Source organism: Lutra lutra, chromosome 4 (assembly GCF_902655055.1).
Source record: "Lutra lutra chromosome 4, mLutLut1.2, whole genome shotgun sequence".
Taxonomy (NCBI): domain Eukaryota; kingdom Metazoa; phylum Chordata; class Mammalia; order Carnivora; family Mustelidae; genus Lutra; species Lutra lutra.
Genome location: NC_062281.1, coordinates 170,399,565 through 170,411,704, shown reverse-complemented (window position 1 = coordinate 170,411,704; position 12,140 = coordinate 170,399,565). Strand labels below are relative to the sequence as shown.

Below are 12,140 nucleotides of genomic sequence, written 5' to 3'. Positions count from 1 at the left end.
CATGTCCACCCAGCTAGCTACCAGATTGAACTTCCCAAAATGACTATTTTGCTAAAAATTTCCTTTGCTAAAAATCTGTCAGTGGTTCTCTTCTAATAAAAGGGAAAAGGCTCAGCTCCCCCCAGGCCTAAAAACCCTGCATGACCTGGCCTCTCATTACCCATCCACAATGCCTTTGCAATCTTTACTCTGGTTCACCAGAATATCCTGTTCTCTCTCTTGTCGCTGTTGGGCCATTTGCAGGTCTGTTCCCTCCACCAAGAATGCCCTCCCTCACCTCTCTGCTTTGGAACCTCCTATTGGCTTTCAGGACTTAGCTCTGGTCCTGGTTCCTTTCAGAAGCCTCCCTGTCTCCCAACGAGGTACTCAAGGGAGCTACCCTTCCTCTAGTCTCACAGTATACCCAGCCCTTACCATCTAGTCGTGAAATGGTCTGTGTGCCTGTCTGTCCCTCCTACTAGACTTGAACTTCCTTGAGAGCAGGGACTATGTCTTGTATACACAGCAGCCGACACCATGCTAGATAAAAGTTTCTTGCACGGATAAATAAAAGTTGATCCTAAGTTCATACATATGGAACTGGCTGGCATGGAAACCCAACTTTCACGTCAAATACTATTTCTGAAGGAAAACATATTTTGAGTTAAAAATAAATGCCTACGACGTGCCAAGCACTGTGCTAGTTCCCTATATAAGCCAAATGTAATGTTGGAAAAAATGACCCAACCTCTCCAAGTCTCTGTCTCTTCACTGCAAAATAATACCCGGGGCTGTGAGAATTAAGAACAATAATAGAGACTCTATCAATGTCTAATATAGTAGGCATTCAAAAAAAAAAAAAAAAAAAGGTTTCTTCCTTTTCCTGTCTCAGTCCAGAACGGTTTAGATTCCCTCACAGTGTCTAGTATTGTAACTATTTAAGAAATGTTTCTTCCCCCTCTCTTACTCCGGCGCTGTTCAGATTATTTCTGGTCCACATCACGAAACTTTCCCTCCATGTTCAACAACTTATTTCCCTGCTTCTTTGCTAATGGAGCTATGCTGGTTCTGTTATACAACTCTTTTCACTTCACCTCCTGCTCTGGTCAAACAGACTTATCCATCCTACCCATATGCTCTATGCAGAGCTCACTCTGTCCCTTCCAAGAAGGTCCTTCCCTCCACTTCCAAAAAACCCACCCATTTAGTCAACAAAGACTCATAGGGTATAATTTAGAGACTAGATACCATGGATGACAGAGTACCTGCCAGCCAGAAGCTGTTATGGTTATGATGTAAGTAGTTTCACTAATAATAGAAATAGGAGCCACTATTTGAGGGTTTCCTTATGCCATCTATTTCTGTGACTTATTTCAACACATCTTCACTATAGCCCTGGGAACTGGATATCCTTTTTTTTTTTTTTTTTTTCCTTAAAGAAGATGGCTCGGAGAGGTCATATAATAGCACACTCAAGGTTAAAGAGTGAGTAGCATAGTCCAGATTCAAACCTTGGTCTTGCTACAAAGACTTATTTGCTGATTATCATGCCATACTGCCTCAGTACAGAGGAGGGAACACCTAATTCTACCTACTATTCAGGATATGGTAATATTACCTAATATGGTAATATATGAACTCTGAACTCTGTCTTGAAGGACCATTCATCGTTCACTCATCCAATATAAATGCCTATAATTTGTCATCCACTGTGGAAGCACTGGTGATAGAGTAAGGAACAAGCCAGAAGATCCCTATTCAAAGTATAAACGGAAAGGCAGTGAACAAGTAATTACATCCACCTACTCTTTAAGCCTTCTTTTAACCACCTTTTGGAAGAAACCAATCCTTCCTCTAAAGTGTCAGAGCACTTTATTCTAAGTGTTTCCTTCAGCAAAGACTACTTTTCCCTTTCCCTCATATAATTTTTTCCCATCATCAGTGACACACACTCATTCTAGATGTCACTTTCCACCTTCTCTCTTGCATTACTGTTATTTGCATACTTATCTTCCTACAAGAGTGTAAGTAACTTAATGTACGATAAATTTAGATTGCTCTTGGTGTGCCCTACAGAACCTTGCGTGTCGTGGATAGTTTAATATTTGTTAAATGAGCAGAGAAAGAAAAGAAATTCAGTTTGCAGACAATTTACTGAACCAAATGTTTCTCTTAATGGTGAAAAAATGAATAATGCTGGGGTGCCTGTGTGGCTCAGTCGGTTAAATGTCTGCCTTCTGCTCAGGTCAAGATCCCATAGTCCTGGGAACGAGCCCCACATTGGGCTCCCCGCTCAACAGGAAGTCTGCTTCTCCCTCTCCTACTCTCCCTATTTGTATTCCCTCTTTGCTATGTGTGTGTGTGTCTCTCTCTGTCAAATAAATAAAAAAGATCTTGTAAAAAAATGAATAATGCTTTTTTGGATATCATACCATAATACAACAGAGACGTACCTCTTTTGTATACTAACCTATCAACAGGCTTCCTTTTTTTTTTTTTTTTTAAAGATTTTATTTATTTATGTGACAGAGAGAGAGCAAGAGCAAGAACACAAGCAGGTGGAGTGGGAGAGGGAGAAGCAGGCTTCCCACCAAGCAGGAAGCCCAATGTGAGGCTCGTTCCCAGGACCCTGGGATCTTGACCTGAGAGGAAGGCAGACGCTAAACAACTAAGCCACCCAGGCACCCCAACAGGCTTCCATTTTAAACAAGGTTGGGAACACTCTGATGCCCTGCCAAATTTATCCAAATAGATTTTTACCCATATCTGGTACATCTACAGAATACAATCACGTGTGGTTATGGGTTCCTCCCGTGTTCCCTATCCGCCATAGTAGCAAATAATAGAAAGTTGCCAAAATAAATTGCTCTAGAGGCTCCCCCCATTTCAAAGGATTACCTCTGTTGGTCTCAGGTTCTTCAAGTATCACAAAGGAATCTTCATCAGCACCCAGTCGAGGTTTAACGGAAACATCTACCCCCAGTTGCTTAAGTCTATCCAGAGTGAACCTCCTCACTTTTTCAGGTGGCACAATTATTGATTTAGTTTGCTGCCATGCTCCTCCACCTTCTCATCTGCCTCTCCTGTTTTCTTCAGGATTTCCTCTTCCACCAGAGCATGAGGTTCAGGTGCCACAAGCCCTCTGGCTTGACACTCCTCGTCCTCATTCCCGAGGAAGCTGGATTCCTGTCGTGCCACAGAGCTGTCCTCAGGTGAAGGTCTATTGTCACTCTGCTTCTGTTTCTCCTGAATTTCTTGCTCTTCACTTCCCATCAAATCCTTACTGCAAAACTCGTCTGATCCAGTAGTGATCTGGGGTTCCTTTGAAGCTGCAGAGAGGGCATGAATTTCCATTTCATATCCTACACCTGTTGTCTGCTCAGAATCTTTGCTATGGTGGTCATTACTCTTCTCACTTGTATTTGCAGTGTCTGTGGTTTCTTTGGAATGGCTTGACTGATACTTAGATGACCTAGAGAAGGGAAAATGAGCTGAAGTTGAAAATTATCCTATGTGGGAAACTCTCATAATACTATCAATTAAATTAGTTTTAGGAGTGAGTAATCTGAACTTTTTATACCGGATGTTTGTTATAAAACTGAATATTTACAAAAACTATAATCACAAGGAAAGAGAGTTCTTACTTCAGTAGTGCCATGGCATTTCCCTGGCAAGTGGGTCGGGGTTTACGTTTGAAGAAATCATGAATGGTTTTATTCTCAGGCATATGATATGGAAGATTAAGTGCAGACTCTATAAAATGGAACAAAACAAGCAAATACATATACTGTATATTTGGAATGTCACTTCATATTCAGTTAACTAAACAGTACAGCGAAAGTCATCACAAGAAACAGAAAACAATCTGGATTTAATAAAGGTGTGATCTAAGTACAAAAGAACTTCCTGAGACCAGTGGCTTTTAAACCGAGTTGTGAAATCAAACTGATCCAGGAAATTGTTTGTTTTTAAATGTTTATTTATTTGACACAGAGAAAGAGGGAGAGAGCAAGCACAAGCAGGGGGAGCAGCAGGCAGGGGAGAAGCAGGATCCCCACTGAGCAGAGAGCCCAAAGTGGGGCTTGATCCCAGGACCCTGGAATCATGACCTAAGCCCACGGCAGACACTCAATGACTGAGCCACCCAGGCTCCCCTAAAAATAAAGTCTTAAAAATCTTGGGGGGGCACCTGGGTGGCTCAGTGGGTTAAGCCCCTGCCTTCGGCTCAGGTCATGATCCCAGGGTCCTGGGATCGAGCCCCACATCCGGCTCTCTGCTCAGTGGGGAGCCTGCTTTCTCCTCTCTCTCTGCCTGCCTCTCTGCTTACTTGTGATCTCTGTCAAATAAATAAATAAATCTTAAAAAAAAAAAAAAAATCTTGGGCACTCAGGTGGCTCAGTTGGTTAAATGTCTACCTTTGGCTCAGGCTGTGATCTCAAGGTCCTGGATCGAGCCCCACATCAGGCTTCCTATCCAGGGGGGAGTCCGCTTCTCCCTCTGGCCCTCCCCCCAACTCATGCATGTGTGCACTCTCTCTCTCTCAAATACATAAGTAAAATCTTAAAAAAAAATCCCTAACAGCCAAGTTGAACTTACAAAGAAATATTGTGATTTGCCTCAAAGTTACTGCACTGGTTTACATTACCTCGAATAAGGCGCTGAGTTTCACTATGCAGTTTTTTTAAACGCTTCCTTACTTAATCTGGCTGCCTTTCTTTCCTTAGAGAAAACAAAAAGTGAGACTACATTAATGCTCTTATCCAGAAAGATATTCATGCTTCAAGAGTTTTCCCTCTCCAAGAAAAGCGAATGGAGAGAGAAAAGTAAGCAGTAAGTTCAGTACAATATAAACTCAAGATTGCTTATTTTGCCTATCACAGAATTAATTCAACACAATCCATATTTGTGTCCCTACTATATACAAAGCAGTATCTTGGGTACCAGGAAAATATGACAGACGTGATAAAATATTTATCCCTCAGAAAGTCACAATCTCCTGGGGAAAGAAATCAACATGACAATTATACAGAGCTCTATCTCACCTTCCTTATGGTGCCTTTTGACAACTCGGTTTCTTCTCCAAACGGATAGACTCCACTCTCCAAAGACAGTTCCTTTTTCTAAAAGAAAATATTACAAGTTGAAAAATATGGAGAAAAATTAAAATTGAAGGGGCGCCTGCGTGGTTTAGTCGGTTAAGTGACCAACTCATGATTTCAGCTCGTCATGATCTCATGGGTCATGGGATCCAGCTCTACATGGCACTCTGCACTGAGCAGGTAGTCTGCTTGGGATTCTCTCTCTCTGCCCTCCCCCCAATACAGTTCGCTCTCTCTCACTCTCTCTCTCTAAAGGAAATAGATAAAACTTAAAAAAAAAATTATTTGAAAAAATTAAACTAAAATAAGAGGATGTTGGCTACTCAAAGGATTGGTTTTGTATCCCAACAACACATTATGCTACGTTAATAATGAGTCAATAATTATCAAATAAAAGTTTTAAACATACAGCATCCCTATAAAGCCTAGAAAAAAATTTACTGTCTTGAATGGAGGTTGGGCTGTTGTTTCTTACATTTCTTTATTATTTCTTTCCCTAAGGAGGGACACTGACTCCCAGGGAGCTAAAGATAATCTTAGCAAGAACAACTGTGCTTCCAAACACTCAGGACAATAATATTTGACTGTTGCTTCTCTTTGATACCTTTCTAGAAACACTTGAGGTTCATTTCATAGAAGCCACAGAATTATAAAATTTATATCTCTACAATATAAAGTATCTCATTTTCCCCTTAACATTCTTTTTTTTTTTTTTAAAGGTTTTATTTATTTATTTGACAGAGAGATAGATCACAAGTAGGCAGAGAGGCAGTCAGAGAGAGAGGAGGAAGCAGGCTCCCCACTGAGCAGAGAGCCCGATGCGGGCCTCGATCCCAGGACCCTGGGATCATGACCTGAGCCGAAGGCAGAGGCTTTAACCCACTGAGCCACCCCGGTGCCCTTCCCCTTAACATTCTTATGAGGGCAGTCAAAATACTAGCTTCCTGGGGTGCCTGGGTGGCTCAATTGGTTATGCATCTGACTTTGGCTCAGGTCATGATCTCAGGGTCCTAGGATCAAGTCCCACATCGGGCTCTCTGTTCAGCAGAGAGCCTGCTTCTCCCACTACCCCTTCCTTGCTCATGCTCTCTCTCCCTCTCTCTCTCTTTCTTGGTCACTGTTTCTCTTTCTCTCTCAAATAAATAAATAAAATCTTAAGAAAAAAAAATACTAGCTTCCACACAAGTTAGCATGTCTATCACCTGTACTGTCTGATTCTAAAATTAACAGCCAAAAAACCTACATCAATTGCCACATGTTTTTCTTCAGTTAAAAAAAAAAAAAAAAAAAAGTTCCCACAGTAAATCAGAAGATAAAGCAAAGGTTAGAAGCAGTGGGTTAGCTCTTCTGCAATCATCTTTTACTTGCCTTGTATTTTTTTACTTTGTTTTTCACAGCTGCCCTTATTGATTCTAATGACTCTTCGTCTTCCAATGCAGAGTCATTTTCCTCTTCTTCCTCCTCTAGCCCAGTTTCAAAAAGGTCTTTATCCACAAGAAGACAGCCACTGTCATTAAATGGCTGTTTCACATCATCTTCCTGGATGATACATAAAAAAAAAAAAAAAAAAGCAAAATCCAATCACCCGAACTCCAATATTTCACAACATCATAAGGTAATTTGGATCAAGGCATAAAAAGCCCATATTCCATCACTAGACAAATATATGGCATTCTAGAACATTCTCTCTGGTTCCTACCCACAGTTTTCCTTTGAGGTTCATGCTGTGATTTTAGTGTCCTAAACTAACTTAGTAAACAGTATATATATTTTTTGAAGAGTCAATTAAATACTTTTTAAGCAACTACTTTATAAAACTTGATGGTTTCTCTAGTTACCAAATAAGACTTGACTTATGGATGCCTAAAAAACTCTCCTCTGAAAGTTAATTTTCATCAGAACAGAGGCAGCAATTTAATCCATGTGCTCACAAAGAAAATCAGAAATCTATTTATTTGGAAGTGTCCATTTATCCAAAATGGAGAATGAGACCAACAAGTTTTAAATTACTTTTCTCATTACTCACAATGCAAAACAATCAACTCGAAGCTATATTCTGAGTGCAGAAACCTCAAGAACTGAAAGCAACTCTTTCTAAGATGTTAAATTCATCTGTCTTAGAAAGAACAAATGTATTTTTTTTAAATATACCTCATTTTTTGTTTCCTTCTTTTTTAGCCGCCTGATTTTTTCCATCTTTTTTTCCTCTTTCTCAAGTCTTCTCCTTGATTTTACTTTTGCTTTTCCTTCAGTTCCTTCTTTATCATGTTTGAGTTTTTTGGAAATCTTTCTGTCAACTGGGGAGTCCACAGAGTTTTCAGATTGGAGACTCTGCTCTAAGCAAGGCATCACCCGGGTTTCAAGGTTTTCCTGATACAAAGACTCCTCGACGTCACTTTCAGCACTGTCTGCCAGAGTTTTGTAAACCCTTCTGACTTTTCCACTCTTTCCGGCATATAAATTCTCTTTATTTTCCTCTTCAACACTGTCATAGGGAGTTTTCTCTGGAGAGGCATTTGTGTTCTCTCTCTCAGAATCACTGTCTTGTAGCACCTTCCTGCTTTTCAATTTCTTACTCACGAATATCTCTTCATCTGAATCTGGAGGAAACATAATTTTTTTTTAGAGGTCTACTGTCATTTGGCCCGCCTCCTAGTCCCATCCTCTCAAAAACATCCAATTATCCATGTGCTATGTCACCTTGTGAAATTATGTAACTACCACTAAGAACTGACTGTAGCAAAGTAAGTCTAAAAATAGGTTTTGAAAAACATTTTCCCTGGAAAAATGTCTCTTACTAAGAAAAATAATTATATATATTTACAAAGTGTAAAGTTGTTCTAATTCTTCTGGCAGGTATTAAAAATCCTTTTATTAAAGGATGAATGCATTCAACAAGGCAATGTGGTAGCTTCTAAAAATTTTATACATTCAATAACATTACAGAAATGCTTAATGTCAAAAGGGTACAAGTACTACTATTTTGTTTTTATAATAAATAAGATAATAAGGGTAGGCATTAATAATTTAACAAACCAAAAGAATAATGAAATTAATCCAACCCACTTACAATCCAGGAGCCCACACTCTATTCCTAAAACAAAATCACTGTTACAAACCTCTGTCACTCGAGGGTACAATTGTTTCGCAGCTGCCTTGTCCACTGTCTAAAGGACTATTGGCTTCTTCCTGTGAAATGAGCTTTGAATCACTAATTTCTAGGTGAACCTAGAAAATGAGAACATACTTTGCATTAGCCAGTTGGGGACAAAAATCTCTAAGTACATAATGATACATAAATCATCATAGTATTGTAAGGCTGAAGTAAGGAAGGCACCAATACAATGGTTCAACGAAGGATGACATTAGGAATTACTGGACAAGGGGCACCTGGCTGGCTTGGTTCAGTGCAGCATGTAATTCATTCATTCTTTCTTTCTTTTTTTCTTTTTTCTTTCTTTCTTTCTTTCTTTGACAGACAGAGATCACAAGTAGGAAGAGAGTCAGGCAGAGAGAGAGAGGAAGAAGCAGTCTCCCCGCTGAGCAGAGAGCCCGATGTGGGGCTCAATCCCAGGACTCTGGGATCATGACCTGAGCCGAAGGCAGAGGCTTTAACCCACTGAGCCACCCAGGCACCCCTGAGCATATAACTCTTGATCCCAGGTTGTGGGTTCAAGCCCCACGATGGGTATAGAGATTACTTAAAAATAAAATCTTAAAAAAAAAAAAATCACTGGATAAAAAACTAAAAATTCATTGTTCACCTTTGAAGAATGCTATAGAACCAATGGCTTTATTTTGAGTAATGGTGCGTAAATAATAAGAATCAAGCATTTACACATTTTCTGTCTGAACTGCTGCTCAGTGTATTCAAACGACATGTTAAATAACACCACAGAGATGCAATCCAGATGTGAAAAACTCTATAGAAAAAACTATGTGCTTCCTTAACAGTAAACGGCAAGAAAAAAAGAGAAGGGAGAGGGACCTATATAGAGTGAAGATATATCCGCGCGCGCGCGCGCACACACACACACACACACACACACACACACATCAACAATTGTAATATGCAGACTTTGGATCCTGATTCCAATAAACTGGAAGTATACATATGAGTCAATGATATATGAACACTAGATATTTAGTATTAAGCAACAATTCTAAATTTTTAGGTGTGGTAATAGTATTTGTGGTTATCTGTTTTGGAAAGCTCTTATCTTAGAGATGCATTATGAAATATTTGTAAATGAAATGACGTCTGGGATTTGCTTCCAAATTAAGACTATGTAGATTTCATATATTTCTGAATCAAAAACACCTTTGTCTTCACAGTATGAGTTAGAGATTTTTTACAAATTAAGATGGGATTTGCTTCCAAATAATCCAGTGAGGGGGGAAAGTGGGTGGGACTATAAATGAAATAAGATTGACATGATTTGATAACTGTTGAAGTTAGGTGATAGGTTCCTTATACCAGCCTTTCTATGTTTGTATATCTTTGAAATTTTCCAAATAAAACCATTTTAAAAGTCACAAGTAAGGGGCACCTGGATGGATCAGTGGGTTAAGCCTCTGCCTTCGGTTCAGGTCATGATCTTGGGGTCCTGGGATCGAGCCCCACATCAGGCTCTCTGCTCAACAGGGAGCCTGCTTCGCCTCTTTCTCTGTCCACCTCTCTGCCTACTTGTGTTCTCTCTCTGTCAAATAAATAAATAAAATCTTAAATAAAGAGAGAAAAAAGAAATGTTTCAAAAAAGTCACAAGTAAAAAATATAAGTAGGACTGCTGTGTTAGGTGACTTGACCAGTTAGTGACCAGGCTGATCCTAGAGGCCAGATCTCCTACATCCTTGGTGTTCTTAGGGCTCTGAATTGACATAATAGGAGGGTAAATATTAACATCTGTAAAGTAGTAGGGCACTACCCATCTTACTGGTTTCTCAAACAATTATTAAATTGATTTAAATGTTTGGTACAATTATTTAAATAATAACCAAAGGTAACGGGTACTGAGAAACCACTGAGGATCATCATGCATGTGCTGATGTTTCTCTCAACAATCCAAAGCAGTAAGATTTTTTGTGGATGCCGAAACTGAGTTTAGGTAACCACATAACTCAGTAAACGGTGTTGCTCTGAATCACTTTATTCTAGGCTATCTGTACCAGTATCAGCAACAGTCAGGGCCAGGAACAGGGTGAAGACAGTCAAGTCTCAAAAACCTCAGTAATCAAGATAGTATCTTAGTGCAGTATTTAAAAAAGACCAAATTGATAAACTATGGTTCATGAGGTCGGCCAACTACTTCTATTTTTTTTTTAAAGATTTTATTTATTTATTTGACAGAGAGAGATCACAAGTAGACGGAGAGGCAGGCAGAGAGAGAGAGAGAGAGAGAGGGAAGCAGGCTCCCTGCTGAGCAGAGAGCCTGATGCGGGACTCGATCCCAGGACCCTGAGATCATGACCTGAGCCGAAGGCAGCGGCTTAACCCACTGAGCCACCCAGGCGCCCCAACTACTTCTATAAATAAAGTTTTATTGGAAACAAGGCCAGGATTGGGGGAAGGTGAGGTGGAGTAGTGCGACTGCAGGGTTTTGCTTTATTTTTTAAAAATACTGCATTAAAATACTATCTCAATTACTGAGTTTTGGGGAGCCCTCTGAAATTCTGCTCCCAAGGCTAGTGTCTCACCCTAGTCCCGCCCCAGGAAAGAACACGGGTCTGAAAACAGATGCTTCCATGCTCAATCCCGCCAGCGATCAACCAGCCACCAGCCGGGAAGCCCCAAGACTGCTGCTTCTCTCGGGGTCCCGTACGATGACCTCAAAGCCCCCTTGCAAACTCAATTCCGAGTTCGCAGAGACTCCCGTCGTCCACTTCCGGGGAACCCCGCCCCGCAACCCAGCGGCCCAGGTCAGCCTCGGCCGGCTTCTGTTTGGGGGAGGTGAACAAGGAAGAGCCCCGGCGGCAGGAAACGCGCCAAAGGGGAGGCCGGACGGGCGGGGCCAGCCGAGGAACCGCTCCTGAAGGGGCCACAAGCGACGCCGCCGAGCGCACGGAGGGGCGGGAAGCCCAACGCGGACTGGATGGCAGGGTCTCTAGCCCACTGGGCTGCGGAGCTATCCCGCCAGTCCCGACAGCGCGCGGCGCCTCCACAGAGCACGCCGGGAGCTGTAGTCCTTCCAGCGTCCGCGACCCGCTCCGCCCGGCTCGACCCCTACCCGACACCGCTCGTCGGTGCCAGGCCTCTGGAGCCGCGGACGGAGGTCAGTGCAAGAACTCACCTCAGAAACTACTTCGCCGGTCATGACTCCGGCTTCCCCGGCGCTTTGCTGTAACGGAGCAGGTCTCCAGTTTCTTAGCCGGGGTGCCGCTGCTCCCGCCGTCTCCAGTCAGGCGACACTGTTCGAGCTTTCGCGCCCAGCCGGAGTGGAGGCCCCGCCCTAGCGATTCGCACCAATCCCGAGGAGCCTTTCTACATGAGGCCACGCCCTCCACACTGTCCTACCAATCACAAAGCGTCTTCGGCCAGTCCCGCCCGTATAATCTGGGTTGGGTTGGCGGGTCCGGGCTCCTCCAGTCAATTGAACCGAAAGGAGGCTGGGGGTATAGCGTCTGCGGGCCGAAGGGGCCCTCTGGCCTCGTAAGGCAGTACCAAGCGAATGGTGGCCTTTGACCTTTGGCCCTTGCCGCAGCGCATTTTGAGGAGTAAGCCTTCCAAGCGGGAAGTGAACTGGGAGAAGATCCCAGGGTACCTGTGGAGTACCTGTGGGGATTTTCTCCAAGACCTCCCTCCATCCCTAGAGCAGCAAGATCCTACCTGCTCCTTCTTGTACATTGCATTCACGCTACCCGACATCGACAAAGAAAAGTTTTATGGGCTGCTCAGATACCAAAGAATTTCCTTGGATAGACTTTACAATTTTATTTAAAGTTAATTTGAGGGTGCCTGGGTGGCTCAGTGGGTTAAGCATCTGCCCTGGCTCAGGTCATGATCCCAGGGTCCTCTGGAGCCCTGCATGGGGCTCCCTGCTTGGCGGGGAGTCCACTTCTCCCTC

General features: G+C 42.3%; 1 protein-coding gene across 1 annotated transcript in view; it reads right to left on the bottom strand.

Annotated features, from left to right (window-relative positions):
* The window catches only part of CLSPN (claspin), a 32,802-nt gene extending 21,279 nt beyond the window's left edge, over positions 1-11,523 (bottom strand). The window contains 10 exon segments of the mRNA XM_047727688.1: positions 2,878-3,033; positions 3,036-3,451; positions 3,624-3,732; positions 4,625-4,664; positions 4,666-4,698; positions 5,022-5,099; positions 6,447-6,617; positions 7,230-7,678; positions 8,198-8,306; positions 11,367-11,523. Coding sequence (XP_047583644.1) covers positions 2,878-3,033; positions 3,036-3,451; positions 3,624-3,732; positions 4,625-4,664; positions 4,666-4,698; positions 5,022-5,099; positions 6,447-6,617; positions 7,230-7,678; positions 8,198-8,306; positions 11,367-11,390 — 1,585 coding nt within the window. The 5' untranslated portion in view covers positions 11,391-11,523.
* Positions 11,524-12,140: the final 617 nt, after the last annotated feature.